General features: G+C 44.3%; 1 protein-coding gene across 1 annotated transcript in view; it reads left to right on the forward strand.

Annotated features, from left to right (window-relative positions):
* Positions 1–24555, forward strand: part of cftr (CF transmembrane conductance regulator) — a gene marked incomplete at its 5' end in the record, with an annotated part of 76875 nt that overhangs the window by 21773 nt on the left and 30547 nt on the right. The window contains 12 exons of the mRNA XM_079501883.1: positions 772–1018; positions 3413–3505; positions 5754–5930; positions 6454–6645; positions 11984–12078; positions 14946–15032; positions 16230–16399; positions 16828–17239; positions 18138–18378; positions 20013–20141; positions 20705–20742; positions 22533–22819. Coding sequence (XP_079358009.1) covers positions 772–1018; positions 3413–3505; positions 5754–5930; positions 6454–6645; positions 11984–12078; positions 14946–15032; positions 16230–16399; positions 16828–17239; positions 18138–18378; positions 20013–20141; positions 20705–20742; positions 22533–22819 — 2168 coding nt within the window. The remainder of the gene's footprint in view (positions 1–771; positions 1019–3412; positions 3506–5753; positions 5931–6453; positions 6646–11983; positions 12079–14945; positions 15033–16229; positions 16400–16827; positions 17240–18137; positions 18379–20012; positions 20142–20704; positions 20743–22532; positions 22820–24555) is intronic.

The following is a 24555-nucleotide window of genomic DNA, read 5'->3' on the forward strand; positions in this document are numbered from 1 at the left end:
GCAAATCAGAGGTGTAGAAATCGCTGTTTCTATAGAAGTCCGAGTTATACTTTGACTTTCTGTGTGTCCATGTTGTCCCTGTGTCCCCCTAGGGATCTCTATACTGCTGCCCCCCCCTGGGGCCAGCCTGGGGGCGCCTGATTTTTTTTATATCAATAAAAAAAGTCCTAAAGAAGAAAAGAGTATACACGTCCAAGGCCTCCTGCGGTTTGATTAAAAAGGACGTCTATACACGTCCTTAGCAAAGATTGTGTAAAAGCAGGGTTATTAAAACAAAAAAGGACATTACTGACATCGGTCACACAACCTTCCGAAATAGGAACGTTTTCAGGCCTGTTTTAAAATAATCCAGGGTCTGAGGTACTCTCAAGACCATAGGAAGGCTAGCTGTCCCACAGGCGCGGTGCTGCCGAGCAGAAGGCCCGGTCCCGCGAGGTCGCAGGGATTTTATACTGAGCTCCTAAAACATTGATGTTCTGTATGATCAGCTCAATCTGAGCTTAAATTCCGAGATACGAGAAACGTCGCTAAAGATCGTCGCCAAAGATAGCGTGGACGGAGGGAAAATATCCAATGAGGTCACAACGCGGAAGCGAAGCGTTGCCAGGCGACGGAGACGCCAAGAATGATTCTAGCGATGCCTGGATGCATTCTAAATGTTCAATGTCGTTCAGTGTCGTCCTAAGCGATCTGTGACTTTTTAATAAAAGTCGTCCAATGTGGGTTTTAGGCAGAACATGAGTCTATAACTGGTCCTTTTTATTTCCTCAGGGACGAGATGTTTCACACCAGGAAGATCGGCTCCCTGCGCTACTTCTACAGCGCCTCCTACTTCTTCTCGGCCATCCTGGTCATCGTGTCGGCCATCGTGCCGCACGCGCTCAGCAAGGGCATCATCCTGCGCCGCATCTTCACCACGGCCTCCTACTGCATGGTGCTGCGCATGACGCTCACCCGCCAGCTGCCCGGCTCCATCCAGATGTGGTACGACACCCTGGCCCTGGTCAAGAAGATTGAGGTGGGTGGTGGCCTGGGTCTGCGGAACCATTGCAATTTGCGGCTTAGGAATCCACCACTGAATGAAGTGTCTGGTGCTGGGACTCTGGTGCAACGCACTTCTTTCCAATACATCACAGATGCAATGCACTGTTCCTGTGCTTATAGTTTCCTCAATAAGCAAATCGCTTGCCAAAAAGAACAGAAAGTAGGCAGGAGAAAAGACAAGTGATCTGCCCTTAATGCCTAGTGTTATGTTTTGTTATTGTCATGTTTACTTCATGATGCCCATTGCCATGGCAGTCAACCTGCCCACAATGATGTGTCACTAAGTAGTCCACCACTTTGCTCCAACGCTCCCTCCATTGACAGTCACTGTGCTTACTATTAACCCATTCAGGCCTGACGTCGAAATTTAAAAAAAAAAGGTTTTCTAAATCATGACAATTTTCTGAAAGATTTGAGGCACATTTTAACGATTTTTCTAAAATAGCAGATCTTCAAGTTCATAGCGCGCCACTCGGTGGCGCGCTATGAGCTTGTAGATCTGCTATTTTTCAATAGCTAAATTATAACATAATGTTTAAAACACCAAAAGGGGTTCCCGCCCCAAAATAGATTAATAGCCAACGCTAAAATCTAAAATGACACAGATGCTTTCCCGGTTTCAATGGGTTAATATACACAGCCCTACAAGTCCGGCTCCCATGTTTTATTATTGTCACATGGGTCTGGAATCGGATCGGTTCAGATTCTTTTTACCTCGGGTACTGGGCCTGTTTATCATTTTTGCAATACCCAAGTGTATCAGAGAAGACATGTACTCAGGAGAGAAACTCGTGCAATTTGTGCTCAATTTATGCTCATCATTTGTTTTTGTTTTTAAATATGGTTTTAATGGTTGTAAACTATGTCTAATAGTAGGTAAACATATTTAAGTTCCTTCCCTTGTAGTAGTAGGCAGACATCCAAGTATGAGAAAACAGGTGAAAACAGGCTTTAAAAAGCCTTTATTGTAGTCATCGGCTTAGCTAGGCAAAGTAAAAAAAGAAAAAGAAAAGATGTATTTTAATGTAATTTATTTAAAATTCAAATTCAAATAATAATAATTAATTATAATACTTATTATTAGTATTTTATAATAATAATATAGCCTTTAAATAAATACAAAATGTTTGTAAACCTTGGTGGATGTACTCGACACTCGCGACACAAACACCTGTTCAAAACGAATTCCACGAAGAGAACTCCATTGGGAACTTCATTCATTGTGGGTGACGCATCATTCAAGAGAAACCAGCCAATAGTTATGTATTCATACTGTAGTACAGTTGCTACTGTATGGCATGTTGCATGTACAGAGGTATGTGCATGGGGAGCAGAGAGTGCATGGGGCTGAAGACATGGAGATGACATGTTAAGTCACCGTCTGGCTCAGTCATCAGGGTTATGTCACTGCCTGGCCACCGCGGTTATGTAAGCTCACACCTTGTTTTTGGAATACAGCCTAATAAAGAAGATGGGTAGGAATTGGCAAACACAGACATTTAGGGTGCATAAGTACAGGTGTGTACACAGCACACACACGCACACGCACACACACACACACACGCACACACACACACACACACACACACACACACACACACACACACACACACACACAATGTAACCACACAGCACACATCAACATACAGTGTACAAGACTCACTCAAATAACTTAAACACGTGTGTTTTGTACACGTTGACCTTTCACCTAGCATGTCCCTGCACCAGAGACACCAGGACAAATGACTGTACATTTATCTTACTTGCCGATTAAAGGGATTCTGGTAAATACATGCCAAGGACTCCTGTGTGTGTGTGTGTGTGTGTGTGTGTGTGTGTGTGTGTGTGTGTGTGTGTGTGTGTGTGTGTGTGTGTGTGTGTGTGTGTGTGTGTGTGTGTGTGTGTGTGTGTGTGTGTGTGTGTGTGTGTGTGTGTGTGTGTGTGTGTGTGTGTGTGTGTGTGTGTGTTGAATGGCATCCCTCAGAATAGGTGTTTTGAACAATTGGAAAGCTGAATGTGTCTAAGGGAAAATGTTAGTGTAAAAGCTAGCCTAATACACGCACAAAACAAACACACACGCAGACACACACACACACACACACACACACACACACACACACACACACACACACACACACACACACACACACACACACACACACACACACACACACACCATTGTAAACACAAACATGGGCCAATTAGTGGTCAAACAAGGCGACCTCAGACTCCCAATCCACATATATACATTACAATTCACATGATCCCCAATATCGTTTGTTCAGAATGATTGATTGACAGTCATCCCTGACTGTGTTTACGTCCCTGCCTGATTGTTGTTTGTTTGTTTGTGTGTTTTGTTCTCCAGGAATTCCTCATGAAGGAGGAATACAAGACACTGGAATACAACCTCATGACCACAGAACTGGAGCTGGTTAACGTGACCGCCTCTTGGGACGAGGTGCGTGTGTGTGTTTGTTTGCCTCAAGACTGTTCAAAAGTCAACTTAACCATGTTCTCCCCGTGTCCCCTAGGGCAGGGGTTCTCAACCCGTGGGTCGCGACCCCTCGAGGGGTCGCCAAATTATTTTGGGGGGTCCCCAAATTATTTTCAAAAAAAAAAAAAAGATTTATTTTTAAATTTTATTTTCAAAAATGAGCTTGTAGATCTGCTATTTTTCAATAGCTAAATTATAACAATGCTTAAAACACCAAAAGGGGTTCCCGCCCAAAATGGTTTAAGGTTATTGTAGCAGTCAATTTATATTGGGGGTCGGGAGGGGGCGGGGCGGGGGTCCCGAGACATTGCCAAAGCATTTCCGGGGGTCCCCGGCCAAAAACGTTGAGAACCCCTGCCCTAGGGTAGGTACCCTCACAAAAACATGCAGTAATCCTGGTCTCTAAACTGCCTCCCCCTGGCCAGCCGGGGCGCCTGATGGAGGGGAAAGGAACTGGTTGGAATAACGTGTTCCTTCCACGCGCTACGTCCAACCAGGGAAACTCCCCCCTGTCAGGAGTGACTTGGACACTCATGCATGAAGGAAGCATGAGTTCAAGTCCGTTGCTCTCCCCAGGTTGGCGGAGGGTGTGTATAGCCCAGGATCACATTAGATAATTGACACAGGGGTGGAAAATGGGTTACAAAATTGTGGGATAAAAATGATTAAAAAAAAAGTCAACTTAAATTTTAAAAATATCTTCTAAATTCTGACAGTTTTCCGAAATACCTCACTGTTTCTGTATCAGTGGTGCTCAATATTTCATGTCAAGGACCCCCAGAATTATGTCATTGGCCGCCGACCCCCATCTGAAAATATGTTGTTCCTGGGACCTTCCAGAAGCAAAGACTTGAGTTAAAAATGTTCGTTCTGAAAGAATATATTCAAAGGTTTGCGCCACATTTTCACGATTTTTCAAAAAATAGCAGATCTACAAGCTCGTAGCACGGCACAGAGTGCCGCGCTACGAGCTTGTAGATCTGCTATTTTTCAATAGCTAAAGTACAACATAATGCTTAGTGCTTTGCTGTTATTTAGACATTATTATCTGAAGAATATCTTACATTGTCTTGATGACTCAAATTGCCCTGGATACTATTTGACCACAAAAGGCCCTGATTGTCACAGCCCATTATTTCCCTTTTTTAAATGCATAAACGAGGTTTAACACCCCAGGACCACTCGATGTCCTCCTCTCTACCAGAGTCAATTCATCACCATTTTTATGGAGTGAATTATCTTGTCTTATCTGTGAACACAGAGGGGCTGTAAAACGCAGTCAAGTACATGTGATTTACGACCATCCAGTATCGTGAGAAAATCTGTGTCCTTTAATTTGCATAAGCCATCAATTCTTCTTTCACAAACATTACAGTATTGTAGCCAGGAAGATGTGGTCCGTCATCATGTGCATCATTTATTTATATTTCCAGGATTCTCTCCCCTAGTCTTTCTCTGCTTCCCGGAATGTTCTACTAGGGGGAAGAATAGGGGAGGAGTGTTGTCTTTCTTTACTGTTGACAGCGCGTGCGTCAGCTCATTTGAATGTGAATTGAGCCGGGGAGCTGCCTATACAAATCACACGAAGCGCGTCTTTGTAAATTGCTAGAAGCCCCTCTAGAGTTGGTGACCCATGAAACTTCTCGGAGGTTAGTGATTAAATTAAATTGCCAAGTCATCCGAGGTTTCCCCCCTTTTTTTTTGTAACGGTGAGACGGCCATCTATTGATCCCTATGTAGACATGATGAATAATGCCCAAAGAATAATGCCATTCTTTGGGAATCTTTTATTTCCCTCCCTCTCGCAGGAGGTAGAGAATGGTGAGAACCGGGACAGTGAGACCCGGGTCTCACTGTCTGTCTACAAAGCATGACAAACACATTCTATAGTTGACCATAATGCTAATACAGAGCAAGCGGTAAATGTCTGCTCGCCACGCAGACAGCCAAACACCTAAACACACACCTGTGTGATGCATATACAACATTGATGTACAATGTAGTGAGTCATGGAGACCCTTAGATCTCCATATATGGATCTGACCTCGTGACATCACATGACATCTAAAACTAGACAAACACTAAAACATTCCAGGTGACTAAATGAAAGCTATGGCTATGACTGAGACTATGACTTTGACTAAAACTAAAATCAAAATGTGCTGCCAAAAACAACACTGGTTCAGACTGTGCTTGGTGTTCTCCGCTCCAGGGCATAGGAGAGCTCTTTGAGAAGATCAAGCAGGAGAACAAGGCCAACGGCCACGCCAACGGAGACGCCGGGCTGTTCTTCACCAACCTCTACGTCACGCCCGTCCTCAGGAACATCAGCCTGTACCTGGAGAAGGGCAAGATGTTGGCTGTGACCGGATCCACCGGCTCAGGGAAGGTACGTACTGTACGTGTGTGTGTGTGTGTGTGTGTGGTGTGTGTGTGTGTGTGTGTGTGTGTGTGTGTGTGTGTGTGTGTGTGTGTGTGTGTGTGTGTGTGTGTGTGTGTGTGTGTGTGTGTGTGTGTGTGTGTGTGTGTGTGTGTGTGTGTGTGTGTGTGTGTGTGTGTGTGTGTGTGTGTGTGTGTGTGTGTGTGTGTGTGTGTGTGTAATGGCATCCCTCAGAATAGGTGTTTTGAGCAATTGGAAAGCTGAATGTATCTAAGGGCAAATGTACGTACGTACGTCGGAGAAAACTGGGGGAGCAGTGTTGATTTCGTCTACCTTTTTTCACTGACTAAATGGAAACTAAATGAAAACCTAAGCTACGATGACTAAAACAAAGACTAAATATATTGACATAACATAATATAGTGGACAAGAGATCCAGTACAACTAAAAGACAAGTCATTTTACGCTTGGTCGCATACTGAAAACATTACGCGTTACCCCTCAACTTCCCCGTAATCCTCGTTTTACCCAGAGTTCCCTGCTGATGATGATCCTGGGCGAGCTGATGCCGTCGGAGGGCAAGATCCGACACAGCGGACGCATCTCCTTCTCCCCGCAGACCTCCTGGATCATGCCGGGGACCATCCGCGACAACATCCTGTTCGGCCTGACCTACGACGAGTACCGCTACACCTCGGTCATCAAGGCCTGTCAGCTGGAAGAGGTACGGCTCGTTGTTTCCGCCCGCTTTAACCCATTTTGACCTGAGATCAGATTCTAAAAATGTCTTCTACATCCTGACAGTTTTCTGAAAAAGCTATGTTTCTATGTCAGTCGTTCTTCGATTTTTCAAAAATAGCAGATCTACAAGCTCGTAGCGCGCCACTCGGTGGCGCGCTACGAGCTTGTAGATCTGCTATTTTTCAATAGCTAAAGCATAACATAATGCTAACACCAAAAGGGGTTCCCTCCCAAAATGGGTTAAGAACAAAAACCGCTAGGAGAAGGCATGCCCTGCTCAGGGGGACCGGGGGAGTCTTGAGGAGTAGTCTCTGTAGCTGATACGTAGGTGCAGATTCTTGAAGATACAATGGAAAAAAGGAATATCCGCACTCTCTTGTCTTGAGTATAAGTTGAGTATAGTTTCTTATGAACTTCTTTCATTTTAATGAACACACACACAGCAGCGGTCTACCTAGAGAAACCGACACGTTTCGGTGCGTCGGCCTTCCTCAGCGTCTCAAACATCTGTGTCCTGGAAAGACATGCCGTTGTGTTGCGTCGAGGAGCTATGCGGAAAAAATACCTGCTTGCTTTAACCCATTTAGACTGGGAACGCATTTGTGTCACCTTAGCTTTTAACCACTATAACCATTCTTTTCAACTTTAGCTGATGAAAAATAGCAGATATACCTACCGTCTGGGGGGGGGGGGGGTCCCTGGAACATACATATTTTCAGATGGGGGGGTCCGTGGGCGAATACATATCATTCTGGGGCGTCCTTCACATGAAATAGTTTGAGAACCACTGACGTAGAAACATAGGTTTTTCAGAAAACTCGTGATTTAGAAGACATTTTGTAGAATCTGGTCTCAAGTCTTAATGAGTTAATGCTGACTCAAGTTCATTCATGCACTCTGTCTGGGCACTCCGGAGAAGTTGTATTTCTTTTTTAATTTACCTCTGGTCCTCAGCAGGAATAATGCTGGTTTTCTTTTGTATAGTTTTCGATTTACACCTGAGACATCTGTTGAATGCGCTTCAACTCCTGGTGGAATACAACATTACAGCAGGAGTTGTATTGCATTCCCTCCCTCCCTCCCGGCCGGCTTACACACACACACACACACACACACACACACACACACACACACACACACACACACACACACACACACACACCGTTGTCTCACATCCTGAGGCATCGTTGAGTGATGCCTCTCTGTCTCCCGGAGTATTTCAGGCTACGCTTTCAGCCGGGTGGGGTGGAGGGAGGGATGGGGGCGGGGGAGGGGGGGGGGGGGGGTAGGAGGGGGGGGTTGTTACTGGAATACTAGAATGCTGGCTCTCCCCGCGTTGTCATGGAGATGCCACATTATCTCACCGGCTCTAGAATATCAGCTTGCTGGTTAGAAAGTGACAGCCATAGAATAGAGAGACAAGGGTCATTTCTCTGTGAGCAAATCACCAGATTTGTAGGCTTAGGGCTAGTGGTTTTCAACCAGTGGTCCGGGGACCACCCGTGGTTCTTCAGGGGGTTCCAGGTGGTCCCTTATAGACCTTGAACTCTTGAGAGTGTAAAATTAAACCACATTTGGTTTCATTTTACATTATTGTTAAACATCTGCAATACAGCATGGAATTGTGGGCAAAATCTTATCCAACGATAACAACATTTGTTTTGTTTTGGATCTGAGAGGCTAAGTGTCATCAAATGGTGGTACGTGGCTCAAATGCTGAATAAATAATGGACCTGTATTGTCGCCAGTGTCTTAGCCCTTATCCCTAAACGTTTTCGTCTTTTTTTTTTTTTTACTTTCTACAAGTACATTTTGATACCGATACTTTTGTACCTTTGTACTCAAGTAGATTTTGAATTCAGGACTTGTACTTGTAACAGAGGAGTTCTATATTGCAGTATTGACACTTTTACTTAAGTAAAACAATTGAGTACTTTCCCCCACTGCAAATGCATATGTATGGTATTTATGAGAATCCGCAATACAACTGGTACAGTATTTCGTATTTTGCCAAATATTATCATGCATACGGTCTCTCTCTCTCTCTCTCTCTCTCTCTCTCTCTGTGTGTGTGTGTGTGTGTGTGTGTGTGTGTGTGTGTGTGTGTGTGTGTGTGTGTGTGTGTGTGTGTGTGTGTGTGTGTGTGTGTGTGTGTGTGTGTGTGTGTGTGTGTGTGTGTGTGTGTGTGTGTGTGTGTGTGTGTGTGTGTGTCTCTCTCTCTCTCTCTCTCTCTCTCTCTCGCCCCCTTACTGAGAGTGCCGTCAAAGTTTTGACCAAAACACAGACATGTTGTCATAGCAAACAATGTCGGCATGCAATATTGACAGCTGAATGTTAGGAAACCTGCTCCTTATTGCCATCTGACCGAGGCACTGGATGCCGGCATGAGGCGTCCTCCGTTACCATAACAACTGATAGAAATCAAACCAATATGGTTTTGTCTTTACTGTATGCAAATGTCTGTTGTGCTGTAAGTAAATGCGACGTGTGTACCGCGTGATGAGGCATACAGAACCTTGACAAAGCGTGTCGTCTTTGCTAACGCAGATGAGCCGATGCTAATTTCACACGCGTCTTTACACCTGTAAACTTGTGACGAGACATTAGTGACAATAAAACACCAAACCCTGACGAGGACGGAGAGGAAAAAGGCACAGGAAAAAAACACCCAAAAGCTGTGGTCTAGTTCAGGGGTTCTCAACCTGGGGGTTGCGACCCCTCGGGGGGGGGGGGGGGGGTCCCGAAATTATTTTGGGGGGGTCCTCAAATTATTACAAAAATAAAATAATAATCTTTTTTTCATGCCACTGAATGGCTGGCAAATGGAAATTTAGAGTTTACATAGTACACATAGTGCATGCATAAACTTCCCTTAATGATCATATCTGGTTTCAGTATTTATTTATGATGTATTTTCTCTATTATTAAGGATATTGTAGCGGGGGCGGGGGTCCCCAGCCAAAAACGTCGAGAACCCCTGGTCTAGTTGACCACCCATATATACAGTCAACACACATTCTTTAACATTAAACAAGCTCTGTATGCTTTATCTGTAGCCCTATTATCTAAATGTGTGTTATCTTTTTTTTTCTTTTTACTTTTGATAGATAGATAGATAACAGATAACAATAGATAACAATCCTAAATATTGTCATAACACAGTTATATATATATACACAGTTTCTTCTAATGCTGCTGTCAACACGTGCACATTTTAATTTAGATTTTAATTAAACTATATGGTCTCTTCTTGCCATAACGCTGTACCTCTGGCTCCATTTGGACTGTGTAGTAAGGGCCTACCGATATGCCTGCCAAAGTGGCTCCAGCAGCAACGCTCTGTTATTACACTATCCATCTGACAGAGTGACAACTGTTGCTTAGTTGTCCAGAGTCCAGACACAACCATGACGTTCACTAGGGCTGTCTACTCTTAAGTAGTCCTCCTCTATAGTAGATGCCCCTGGGCTACAGACAGACAGACAGACTCCCATGGGTGGTCCTTCTCCCTGTAAAACCACGCATTAGCGGTCCGTCCGTCCCCCCGGCTCACTTAACGTTAGCATGTAGCTTTTAGCCCTCCTCCGGCCCCGACAGATGCTTTGTTCAAGGGGGAGACACAACATGCCTTGTAATTCCATTATGTCGTCTTTTTACAAGCTGTTAAACAAACTGTTAACTTAATTCCCCCTATACGCCCTCCTGTAAGGATGACGGAAGTGGCCCCCTGAAAAAAAGGTAGGATGCTTTATGGATGATGATATGTGCTGTGTCACTTCATCGAATGTGGGGTTGTCCATTTTCACTGTGCATTTATATACATACACTACCAAATGTCCCATCTGTCAGATTGTTCCATGTGTTCTGTCACTTTTTGTCACTCCCCCATATCTCTCTCTCTCTCTGGTCCATTGTCTCTGCGTGCTGTGGGAGTGTTGTGTTTTTTGGCAGGCTTTCCATTCCTTTTTTCTCATTTCAACTAAAATGACTTGGCACTTTGCAAGCACCCAGTGCACTTAGGGCTCCATTTTCGTCACCGCTAAACCCCGTATCCCTAAACTTCTTTGCCTTTTTTACTATTTTGCAAAACACAATAGTTACATTGGCCAGTCTACAAGCTCACAACGTGTCAATGTAGATTGGCTAGTTGAACTATTCAAAACTGTTTTTCAAAATAGTAAAAAAAAAAAAGGCAAAGAAGTTTAGGGATAAGGGGTTTAGCGGTGACGAAAATGGAGCCCTTTAGTTTGCACACAGACCTGAGTCAAGCTGTTTTCTTTTTTTTTTATTCTGCTCTTTCAGTGACACAGCTAGCGCTTGTTGTGTCCTGTTGCAAAGATCTAAGCGTGGCTGCATGTGAAGTTTGCTCACAATCTAAAAACTTTTATCTTGGTTTCACATTTTGTTTCAAAACATTGTGAGCCAGATCAGAACATGTGACACAGTGACACACGACTCCCTTGCCTCGTGACTCCAGTAGTCATGTGTCATGTGTTAGTATTTATCAGCTTTTTTGGATACTTAAAACATACAGAATTGCGTCTTGTGTGCGATTTCTGTCCGATGACCAAATGATGCAAAATCTCAAAGTTGAAAGTACACTGATCGAGCAGGATCTTGGATAATATCGAGGTCTGTTTTTTAAGTTTAGTTTTCCAGTACATTTGGGTTATTACCTTGTGGTAGCCATTAGGGTTTTACACATTAAATGAACATTGTGGATTTTCATTCAGGAGGATTCATGATGTTTATCATAACGATAATGAGTACTGTCAAAAGTGACCCTTTCCTGTTGATTTCATCGAAAAATGTCCGTCGACTAGCTTTTTTTCACTGACCGAAAACAAAATAAAAACTAAAGCTATGATGACTACTAGTAAAAATATGACTAAATATACTGACAATTTCGTCGACAAATAAAATCCCAGACTAAAATGTTAGTTAGGGAACTAGTGGAGAAGAGATCCAGTATAGAACTAAAATACAAGTCATTTCATGCTTGGTTGTGCTCGGGTGTTGTGTTCTGACAACAGCACAGATCTACAAGCTCACGACGCGTCGCAGCTTGTAGATCGGCTGTTTTCGGCATATACAACCAAGCGTAAAATAAGCCATGACGATGCCATCGAGGCACCGCCAAAATACATTTTAGTCAACTAAATCAACTGTAGATTTAGTCGACTAAAAGTAGACTAAAACACTGGAAAAAGAATGCCATTCCGTATCATAACAGCAGCTCTCCACTCTGCTACTACGACACATGGTTACTGTATAGTATGGATGTATTTAAGCTCAGCAAGTGGATGTTTTTTCCTTCCTAGGATTTGGACCTCCTGCCGGAGAAGGACAAAACGTCCCTTGTGGAAGGCGGGGTGACCCTCAGCGGGGGTCAAAGGGCACGCATCGGCCTGGCCAGGTACGTCGCGTCACATCACATCACACCTGGTGGTTATGTTTCCAGCGTGCTTCGCGCTCACTCCTATGCATCTGTCAGAAGGGCAACGCTCGATCTACCCCAGGGGGTGGGCAGCGTTGACGATGGAGAGGGCCACTGTATTTCCACACTCACCCCAGAGGGCCACTGGGGGGCGCTGTCGTAGCAAAAAATAGCCGATCTACAAGCTCAAAACGCGTCGCACTGCGACACGTTTTGAGCTTGTAGATCAGCTATTTTTGCTATAATTTGAATTGAAATCCTGAATTATGTTTTGCTATTTTTGAATTGGAATCCTGATTATTATTATTATTTTAAATGTAATTTTAACTGCCTTTCAAATACCTTTAAAGGACCACTTCACCACTTTTCAACTTCTCTTCCTATAATTGGTCCTAACTAATGTTCATGATAAAATACCACAATTTTTTTCTACTCAGTCTGTGTCTCATAGGAGGGCTGTGGGCAGTTCAGAAACCCGTCCACCAGTTACATCATCGATGGTGAATCCAAGCTAATAGAAACGGCAGGCTTTCTTTTCCTGAAAAGTTGCAATGCAAAAGTTGAAGCCATCGTTCTCACGATAATACAAATCTAAATATATTTTAAAACAAATCTTGTTCCAAAAAAAATCTGCCTAATGATGATGTCACTGGTGGACGGGTGTCCGAACTGCCCAAAGCCCTCCTATGAGACACAGACTGAGTAGGACAAAATGGTGGTGTTTTATCATGAACATTAGTGAGGACCTATTATATGAAGAGATGTTGAAAAGTGGTGAAGTGGTCCTTTAATTATAGTGATGTTAACTTTATGAACTACATACAAATACATTGGACATAAAAAAAGACAATAACATTGTAATACTAGTCATTAAGCTACTCATTTAGACTGAAGTAATTCAAGCGGGGTCATGTTTGCTTGTTTGGAATTGTTAACCTTGAGGGCCACATTAAAGTGAAGGTGGGGGCCGCATGTGGCCCCCCCGGGCCGCCAGTTACCCACGTATGATCGACCCCATTAAGTGTGGCAACTGTGGCATCCAAGTATCAGACAGTCGAGGTTGTATTGGGTCACCGGGACGAAAAACGGATCACTGTTAAGGGCGAAATAAGATTTTACGGCCATTTAGATCAAAAGTAACTCATTGCATTATACACTAGTACACAGTGAGTGTATCTTTGCAAAAGTCCAAATAAAGCAAGTAACAGATTCAATTCTTTCTTATTTAAACGTCTAGACGTCTGTCTTATCATATGACAATCTACGAGCTCACAATGCGTCACGACGCGACGATGCGACAAATGTACAGTTGGGTGCCACCGATATTGTCCCTTATCATTTGACCCATTTAGGCCTGACCTCAAAATTTTAAAAAATCCTTCTAAATCCTCCAGTTTTCTGAAATAAATAGCAGACCTACAAGCTCGTAGCGCGCCACTCGGTGGCGCACTATGAGCTTGTAGATCTGCTATTTTTCAATAGCTAAATTATAACATAATGTTTAAAACACCAAAAGGGGTTCCCGCCCAAAATGGGTTAACTGTCCTTTTGCGCAGATCACGCAAACCTCAGCAAAAAGAAAAGGACAATATCGATGGCCTCCAACTGTACTGTACTGCTTACAAAGAAGATCACTTTCTGCTAGCAATGTCTCTTATCTGACTTGGATGTAATGTGTCTGTATCTGTTCTGTTTTATAGTCGAATTATTTGTAAGGTGCTTATTTTTTACAGCCCTACAATATCACTTTATTGCTCCATTAAATCTCGGCGTGACATTATAACACTCAGACTCTCTCATATTCCCATACATTATTTATTGGTTTAGTGTTGCTGCTGTTGGAGCCTCTCTCTCTCTCTCTAAGCACTGCTGTCGTCATTTAGAACTTCTGCCACGGCTCGCCTTCCTCATTTACCTCCCGTTGCTTTGATAGCTTTATTGTTTCTCTCACACCTGCACTCACTCAAGCCTGATTTGTACTTGATTTCGTAGACTGAAACTACGACGAAGAATGTCCGTCGTCTACCTTTTTTCACTGAGGAAAACTAAATGGAAACTAAATAAAAACTATATGAAGACTAAAACTATGACTAAATATACTGACAACAAATTAAAAGTAAAACTATACTAAAATGTTAGGGAGGGACTAGTGGAGCAGTGAGATCCAGTAGAACTAAAAGACAAGTCGTTTTATGCCTGGTTGCATGCTGAAACTATCCGATCTACAAGATTAGATTAGATTAGATTCAATTTATTGTCACTGTACAGAGTATACAAATACTTAGACAGTGACAATAAATTGAATCTAATCTAATCTAATCTTGTAGATCTAATCTTGTAGATTACAAGCGTCACGCGTTGTGAGCTTGTAAATCGAATATTTTCAGCACGCAAACCGAGTGTAAAATCAGCCATTATACGACGCCATCGAGGCCCGCCGAAATACAATTCCAGTCGACGAAATCAACTGTAGATTTAATCGACTAAAATCTTACATTTAGTCGACTAAAATTAGACTAACGCTAAAACATTTCAGATGACTAAAATGTGACTAAAACTAAATGAAGTTTCATTCCATATATGACTCCTCATATGACTAAAACTAAAAACAAAATGTTCTGCCAAAATCAACACTAGTAGTAGTTGCACATTGTGTCCAAGTAGAAATCACATTGCGTGTGTGTATGTGTGTGTGTGTGTGTGTGTGTGTGTGTGTGTGTGTGTGTGTGTGTGTGTGTGTACGTGTGTGTGTGTGTGTGTGTGTGTGTGTGTGTGTGTGTGTGTGTGTGTGTGTGTGTGTGTGTGTGTGTGTGTGTGTGTGTGTGCGTGTCCTCTCTCTCACACAGGGCCGTGTACAAGGATGCAGACCTGTATCTCCTGGACTCTCCCTTCACCCACCTGGACATCGTGACGGAGAAAGAGATCTTTGAGAAGTGTGTATATCAATATCTCCCCGACAACAGAGAGCCTTTCATGTTCTGTGAGGGAGTGGGGTGGGGTAGGGGGCGGGGCTACCGTAGGCAAAGGTCAAGGTTATTGCTGTCGCTTCTGGTCCGTGTGTGGTGTGTCATGGCTGTTTTGGTGTTTTATACGCATTATGTTATACTTTAGCTATTGAAAAATAGCAGATCTACAAGCTCGTAGCGCGGCATCGAGTGCCGCGCTACGAGCTTGTAGGTCTGCTATTTTTTTTAAATCGTGAAAATGTGGCGCAAATGTTTGAATATATTCTTTCAGAGCGAACGTTTTTAACTTATATCTTTGCTTCGGGGAGGTCCCTGGGACAACACATTTTCAGATGGGGGTCGGCGGCCAAATACATATAATTTTTGGGGGTCCTTGACATGAAAATGTTTGAGAACCACGGACATAGAAACAGGTTTTTCAGAAAACTGTCAGGATTTAGAAGGCATTTGTAGAATCGTCCTCATGCCCAAACGGGTTAAATACACCTTATTGTTGGACAATAAGCATGCATTATCACTAAGTTATGTATTTCTATCTAGTCTCTCGAGACAGACTGTTATTTTATTTTTTCACATAGGGTTCTCAGATGTTTGTTTTTTGAATGAATGCACAATTTGTACAAGTAACCCTTTTACAAATGCAAAAGGGGTTCCCGCCTAGTATGGGATAATAATGGTGATTAATAAAAAAGGAACGTCTTTGTGGCAGAATTTCAGCTGTTCTTGCGGAGACAATTATGATACAATAAGACAACAGGTCTTCCTATACAAATTAAACTAGAAACACTATAGACTTTGAGCTATACTATATTACTGTAATCTATAATGTGATTGTTGGAAGGAAGCCGTTTTATCTTGACTTGATTATTTCAATGTCGAAGAATTTTGACATTCCATTAAACCCATTTTGGGCGGGAACCCCTTTTGGTGTTTTAAACAGTATGTTTAAAAAAAAATAGCAGATCTACAAAAATAGCAGATCTACAAGCTCATAGCGCGCCACCGAGTGGCGCGCTACGAGCTTGTAGGTCTGCTATTTTTGAAAAATCGTAAACATGTGGTGCAAATCTTTGAATATATATTCTTTCAGAGCGAATGTTAAAAAAAAAAAAAAAATCTGATATGGGATATCTTCACGCTGCCAACGTTCATGTTTGTGTTCAGTTGCCTGTGTAAGCTGATGGCGTCCAAGACGCGCGTGGTGGTCACCAGCAAGCTGGACCACCTCAAACGAGCGGACAAGATCCTGCTGCTGCACAACGGCGACTGCTACTTCTACGGGACCTTCGCGGAGCTCCAGTCGCAGCGTCCCGACTTCAGCACCATGCTCCTGGGTGGGTAGATTCTCCTCTTTATAACCCCCTCCTTTTACACTCAAACTGTGCACGTGTTTTTTTTTTTTTTTTATGATTTGAATTTTGTTGTTATTTTTCTTGTCATTATTATGAATTGAATACCCAGGACCTGAATGGAAACAAGACCACAAAGCCTTTTTTTCGGTGATATCCTTTTAGACTAAGGGCTCCATTTTCGTCACCGCTAAACCCCTTATCCCTAAACTTCTTTGCCTTTTTTTTTACTATTTTAGCCAATCTATTGACATGTTGTGAGCTTGTAGACTGGCCATCCAATTTAAACAAAATGTTTTGCAAAATAGTAAAAAAAGGCAAAGACGTTTAGGGATAAGGGATTTAGCGGTGACGAAACTGGAGTGTTTGACTGTACTGTTTACATTTGTGACTAATAAAGCATTCAATCAAAGGCATCGAGGCGTACGACAACTTCAACGCCGACGGACGCAGCACCATCCTCACCGAGACGCTCCGCCGGGTCTCGGTGGACGAGTCGGCCGGCGGCTTCCGAGGTCCCGAGTCCATGCGCGGGTCGTTCCGCCAGCCTCCCCTGCCCCCGATCATCATCTCGGGACCCCAGGGAGGGGGCGGCGGCGGGGGGCTCCCCGGGAGCGGCGGCGACGGTTACCCGGAGAAGCGCAAGCCGTCCCTCATCCTCAACCCGCTGGCGGCCGCTCGCAAGTTCTCCTTCATGGGGAACAACGGGCAGTCGGGCAACACCGGGCCGCAGTCCACCACCATCGAGGACGGCGTCAAGGAGCTCTCGGAGAGGAAGTTCTCCGTGGTTCCTGAAGACGACCAGGTGGAGGAGGTTCTCCCCAGGTACAGATATAGATATAGGGCTGTTCACCGTTATTGCACATTTAAGTTTTAACCCGTTTAGACCTAAGTTCGATTCTACAAATGTCTTCTAAATCCTGACAGTTTTCTGAAAAACCCTATGTGTCGTTCTCAAACATTTTCATGTCAAGGACCCCCAAGATTATATGTATTTGGCCGCCGACCCCCATCTGAAAATATGTTATTCCAGGAACCCCTCAGAAGCAAAGATTTGAGTTAAAAACTCAAGCTCGCGGCACTCGGTGCCGCGCTATGAGCTTGTAGATCTGCTATTTTTCAATGGCTAAAGTATAACATAATGCTTAAACACCAAAAGGGGTATATATTCACAAATCGTTGAATATATATTATTTCAGAGCGAACATTTTTAACTCAAATATTTGTTTCTGGTGGGGGGCGGGTTCCTGAAACAACATATTTCCAGATGGGTGTCCGCGGCTAATTACATATATTTCTGGGGGTCCTTGACATGAAAATGTTTGAGCACCACTGACATAGAAACATGGGTTATTCAGAAAACTGTCAGGATATGGCCAGCCGGGGCGCCTGATGGAGGGGAAAAGAACTGGTCGGAATAACGTGTTCCTTCCACGCGCTACGTCCGGCCGGGGAAACTCCCCCCTGTCAGGTGAAAAGAAGCAGCTTGGACTCCTCATGCATAGAAGGAAGCATTAGGTCAGTCCGCTGCCCTCCAGGTTGGCAGAGGAAGTGTAGCGCCCATTAGATAATTGACACTGGGTGAAAAAATGGGTTGCAAAATTGTGGGATAAAATATTAAAAATAAATTAAAAAGAAAACTGTCAGGATTTAGAAGGCAATTGTAGAATCAGTCCTCATGTCTAAATGGATCAAACCCTCATCATCCCCCTACACCACGCAGGGGCAACCTGTACCACCACGGCCTGCAGCAGCTGAGCGGCCAGCGGCGCCAGTCGGTGCTGGCGTTCATGACCTCGTCGCAGGGCCAGGGCCGCAGGGAGCTGGTCCAGTCGTCCTTCAGGAAGAAGCTGAGCATCACGCCGCAGTGCGAGCTGGCCTCGGAGCTGGACATCTACTCGCGCCGCCTGTCCAAAGACAGCGTCTACGACATCAGCGAGGAGATCGACGAGGAGGACATGGAGGTACAGTAGGAAAACGGTTGGAAGCATGTTTAACCATTGCCGTAGATCTAGGTAAATTTAAGCCTATTATTTAACCCAATTTGGGCTGGGAACCCCTTTTGGTGTTAGCATTATGTTATGCTTTAGCTATTGAAAAATAGCAGATCTACAAGCTCATAGCGCGCCACCGAGTGGCGCGCTACGAGCTTGTAGGTCTGCTATTTTTGAAAAATCGAAGAACCACTGACATAGAAACATAGCTTTTTCAGAAAACTGTCAAGATGTAGAAGACATTTTTAGAAACTGATCTCACGTCAAAATGGGTTAATGGAAGAAAGAATGTTATTGGCAGTTTGTAGATAATCTGTCTTGTTGGGTAAGGAAAGGCCTCAATCTGGTTATGCTTTTTAACTTTGTGTATTTAGTGATTTATTTCAGTTATACACACACGTACGCACGCACTAGGGTGACCACCATCCAAACTGTTCATGTGAGGGACAGAAGTATCGCTTTGTGTGGGGCAAGTGGGACAGCGTGATGGGACGGGCGTAGCAACTTATCACCTAAATTGCTATTAAATTATGTCAAATTGATGTCATATCAATGGTATGTTTTGTCACGGGTGGTAAGGCCGACTTGGAGGTACTGTAGCCTGATATTTCTCATGTTATTTTAACAGGCTTAAAAAACACAGCATGGAGGAAAAGAGACAATGAGAGAGCTACAACAGAAAGCCAACTATTAGGGCATTTGAACACTGATGCCTGCCAGTCACAATGTGGGACAGGGTTTCAATTTGAACAGTGATGGCTGCCAGTCACAATGTGGGACAGGGTCTCAATTTGAACACTGATGGCTGCCAGTCACAATGTGGGACAGGGTCTCAATTTGAACACTGATGGCTGCCAGTCACAATGTGGGACAGGGTCTCAATTTGAACACTGATGGCTGCCAGTCACAATGTGGGACAGGGTCTCAACTTGAACACTGATGGCTGCCAGTCACAATGTGGGACAGGGTCTCAACTTGAACACTGATGGCTGCCAGTCACAATGTGGGACAGGGTCTCAATTTGAACACTGATGGCTGCCAGTCACAATGTGGGACAGGGTCTCAACTTGAACACTGATGGCTGCCAGTCACAATGTGGGACAGGGTCTCAACTTGAACACTGATGGCTGCCAGTCACAATGTGGGACAGGGTCTCAACTTGAACACTGATGCCTGCCAGTCACAATGTGGGACAGGGTCTCAATTTGAACACTGATGGCTGTCAGTCACAATGTGGGACAGGGTCTCAATTTGAACACTGATGGCTGCCAGTCACAATGTGGGACAAGGTCTCAATTTGTACAACGCCTGAAAAGTCTTGGAAATGAGGGACTGTCCCACGCAAAGGGACACTTCTGGTCACCCTAGTGCGCACGCACGCACGTGCACACACACACGCACGCACGCACACACACACACACACACACACACACACACACCTGTAATTCAAACCATATTCCGTATGTGAATATTTCAACATTTTAGCCCGTCAGATAAGTTTCAGTTAATGTATATCTGTGATTTCTTTCAGTTCCCATGGAGTGTTGTTTCTGCGTATACCGGTTGGTCTGATCCGTGTGTCTGATCTGTCTGCCTCTCCACAGGAAGTGTTTGCGGACGAGCGGGAGAACATCTTCGAGACCACGTCGTGGAACACGTACCTGCGCTACGTCACCACCAACAGGACCCTGGTCTACGTCCTCATCTTCATCGTCGTGGTCTTCGTCATCGAGGTATACATTCATTCATGGAGCTCAATAACCGATACCCGATCAAATCCGATAACAAGCTTATTGAGTACCCGTTATCAATACGTTTTGGGCTTATCAAGCCTGTTATCGAGCATATAGTGGCCCATGACGTCATGTTTAAACAATCATGGCAAGAGGCGATCAATAAATAAATGTAATCATCCATGCTGGCACAAACATGTCGGTCTAAAGGTGTATTGATACCTGCCAACCAGCGCTGCCAGGGTAAACAACATAACACTTAAGTTTAACAGTTTCTTTAATATTATTGTATTGGTAAAAAGGTCAATTGCCTGTTAGAAATGTACTGTATTTGAAGGCCCTAAAAGATACTGGTTCTTTTCAGAATTTATTGTCATAAAAGATGCTCGATAGTGGGCTCGATAAGAACCCGGCTCGATAAGCCTTATTGATAAGGTGATCGTTATCAATACAAATGAACGAGCTCCATCCCTATATATAAGTGTATTTGGATAAGTGTGCTGTTGTCCACTCGAATAAAGGTTCAAAATGAATGTTCTCCTTTTTCCCCGTTTCACATTCAGGTTGCCGGTTCAGTCCTTGGCATTTTCCTCATCACAGAGTAAGTGTTACGATGTACAGTAGCTACTATCTACCTATACTGTACATGGACTGCATATACTGTATATAGCGCTTCCAAAGCGTTTTACAGTTAGGTGGGGTTTAAGGAATAACAGCATTTTTGCATGTTTTTAGCCCATTGTTTAGCCCAACTTTTCTGAACATTTTATTCATTTTTCATGAGCTGTCAAGGCGGTGAAGTAGTTTTTCGCCAAACATTAGGCATTCCCGCATTAACTTCCAGGTATGATACCCTCTATTAGACAATACAGTACAAAAACAGAGAGAACCTTTTTTTTTTTTTTACCTTAAAATGAGCTGCTTAGCTAGCTGATATTTCTATCGTTTGGCTTTTTGTTCTTAAAACAGCCTTTTTTTTCTCCAGGGACAATGTTTGCCTAGAGGTTTCACAGCACTCCATGCTTTCAACAGCTGCACTGAAGTGCAAAGATAACAAAGCTTTGAAAAGTACAACCAGGCATAAAGTTCAGTGTTGGAATTAACCGATCTCAAGCCAGTTTGAAGTATCTCGTTGATTTTGATAAATCCAGGGTTTCTCAAAGTGGGTGCCGTGACGCAAGGCCAGGGGTGCCTTGATAATATTTGGAATGGATGATGAAATTATTTACGTGAGCCAATGAAGTTTGAGAACCTCTGCACTACTGGATCGTATCTTGCCCGGTCTCACCTAAACACGGTGAAATAGCACAGAATTGCAATTCCGTACGGCGTACATACACGCCTAGAAAACGCAAAAATCCGTACATATGACACTGAAATCCTCCCCATATAGACGATGACGGAGGGGCGCCGTCTCTACCCAACTTGAGCCACGGGAGACGCCACCGAACGGCCGCGAGTTGCCGTGTCGAGCGTTGCTCAGCCTCGTCCGAGTTATAACCTGATATGGACACAAGTAAGACGCGCGAACGCGGGAAGCGAACGCAGATCGTAAATTGCAATAACAACAATTAGAATAAATTACGTACTTTTTTAAGGTTTTTTTTTTGTTTTTATTATTTTTCATTTTTAAAGTGTTTTTTTTAAATATTTTTTAAGTTAAGTTTTTTTTTATGTTAAGTTCATTTTTTTAGTGTGTGCGTGCGTGTGTGTGTTGTTGTTTTTAAAGTTTTCTTTAAGTTTTTTTTTTTAAAGATTTTTCTCTTTAAGTTAAGTTTTTTTTTAAGTTAAGTTTTTTTGGTGTGTGTGTGTGTTTTTTGTGTGTGATACAGCTGCGCCCTCTGGTGGCGGGCCGGTGGTGTTACAGCGTGACACACACACAGACAGACAGACACACAGACAGTTTAGGCCATCTTCTATAGTTAGTGCTCACTGCGTTCGCAAAAATAGTAAATAATGTCAAACCCGAACTCACCCAGCCCGACACCAGCCACGGTGAAACAGCACTTCCATACTAGTGAAAGCCACGCCTCCGTCGCCGTCAAAACAATAGTCGTGTAATAATATGTACGGATTTTTTGGGTTTTGTAGGTGTGTTCAGTATGTACGGAATTGCGAGCTTTCCGTGCTATTTGGCCGTATTTTTGTGAGATGGGGTTGATTGTGTAGATTGTACACACGGAGATTTTGAAAACATGACCAATGACAAAAAACTCCCATATCTGCTGGGCGAAGTACAACAATGTGCAAACACAGCAGCGAGATAGTAGAAGACGGATAAGTAGAAGACATTTTTTAGAATCGACCTCAGGTCTTAATGGGTGTAACGCACGGCCGGTTCTCCCAAAAGCCATTCATTGTCCCGTGAACTCCCCTCCCCCCCTCTCCTAGTAAGATCTGGAGGGAGGAGGCCAACCCCTCGGCGCCCAACTACGTGGACGAGCAGCACGTCAACGCCTCGTCGCCCGCCGCCCACCTGGCGGTCATCGTGACTCCCACCAGCTCCTACTACATCATCTACATCTACGTGGCCACGTCGGAGAGCGTGCTGGCGCTGGGCTTCTTCCGCGGCCTGCCCCTGGTGCACACGCTGCTCACCGTCTCCAAGAGGCTCCACGAGCAGATGCTGAGCGCCGTGCTGCGAGCCCCCATGGCCGTGCTCAACACCATGAAGACTGGTGGGTTGTGTTTGTGTGTGTGTGTGTGTGTGTGCGTGCGTGCGCATGCGTGCGTGCGTGCCCGTGTGTGTGTGTGCGTGCGTGCCCGTGTGTGTGCAGCAGTAAGTAAGTAGCCTTGCCGAGCCATGAGGCCCATAGGGCAGGAGCCTATCTCCTGTTTCTGTAGCGTGAGGCAGCTTGATGTACAAGTACACCCCCTGGACATGACGCTAGTATGTCGCAGGGACTTACCCCCAATCCAACCCTTGATGCTGAGTGCCAAGCAGGGAGGCACTGCGTCCCATTTTTAGAGTCTTTGGTATGACCCGACTGGGGATTGAACCCCAGCCTCCCAGTCCCAGGGCGGACACTCAACCACAAGGCCACTGATCTGGTGTGCAGCAGTGGCTCAGGGGTAGAGTGGCCGGATGGAGGCACAGTCATCTAGAAGAGGGTCAGTTTGTCTGTCTGTGTCGTAAATAGGGACAGAGCCGGAAAATCGGGTCCATTACAAACCCGGTTCGGCATTTATCGAGACCCGAGTATCAATAAGCTTTTGGCTTATCGAGCCTCTTATCGGGTATAGCCGCAGCGGCTGACGTCATGGGCCGCTCGTTATATAACAAGGGGCAGGTTGACAGGAGGGTGGGGGGGAGGGGGGGGGGGGGGTAGCGCATCTCCAGCCGTTAGGTGTGAACGGTTTTTGCCGACGTGCGAATGGGGGGAAATTTAAAACAAAGGCGGCTTGCTGTAGTTTGCGACTAACTGCTGCCAAAGTAGGCTATCTTTTGTTGTTTCTCTTTCTCCCCCTCTCTTCGAAGTTAGACTGGACATGGCTAAGCTCTATAAACTGACTGGGCCACGGTGGACTGACGCTCATGGTAACTTGCGCCGTGGGTGGAAGGAATGGGTGGAAAAGTTTGGTTACATTTTAAAAGACAAGAGGGGAGCTAAATGCAATAATGTAACACAGTTAACCTTGCTACCCAGCAAGACTCCGTTGCCATCATTCATAATCCAATTCCGTTTGGGAAACTCAAAACTCCCTGCCAAAGTTATAATAATAATTTGACTTCTCGGTCTGTAGATCTACAAGCTCACAATGCGGTGCAACCAGACGCAGTGTGAGCTTGTAGAATGGCTATTTTTGGTGCGTGACACCGTCGTACATATACATACATTACGCTTTTAAAGTGACGGTACACAATTAACTCTGTTAGAAAAGTACTGTATTTCAAGACCCTAGTAAAATGTAGTGCAAGGGATGTTTTGGTTGGTTAAAATAAAAAGAACATTATATAAAAATATGCATAGTGTGTGTGTGTGTGTGTGTGTGTGTGTGTGTGTGCGTGTGCGTGCGTGCGCGCGCGTGCGTGCGTGCGTGCGTACACACACACGTGACATGGCATACAAACTCTCACAACTGGCCAATAAAAATAAGATTCTGTTCAGAATGTATTGTCTCCCAGCTTTCCACAAAATAATAGCAAATGCTTAAGATAGCATCAACATAGCATGGAATCGTGGACAAAACCTTATCCAACTATTACAAAATTCTTACGTTTTATGGGGTCATCAAATGGTGGTCCGTGGCTCAAATGCCGAAAACGTAATGGGCCTTGATATGAAAATGGTTGAAAACCACTGTCTCAGATGGCTGACAGACGTCACATGCGGACACGCTTCACATGGAAGCCAAGACCTGGCCAGGCAACCTCCTTTATAGTTATTGTGTTGTGTTCAATCATAAGGTCAAA

This window comes from Electrona antarctica (genome assembly GCF_951216825.1).
Source record: "Electrona antarctica genome assembly, chromosome: 5".
Taxonomy (NCBI): domain Eukaryota; kingdom Metazoa; phylum Chordata; class Actinopteri; order Myctophiformes; family Myctophidae; genus Electrona; species Electrona antarctica.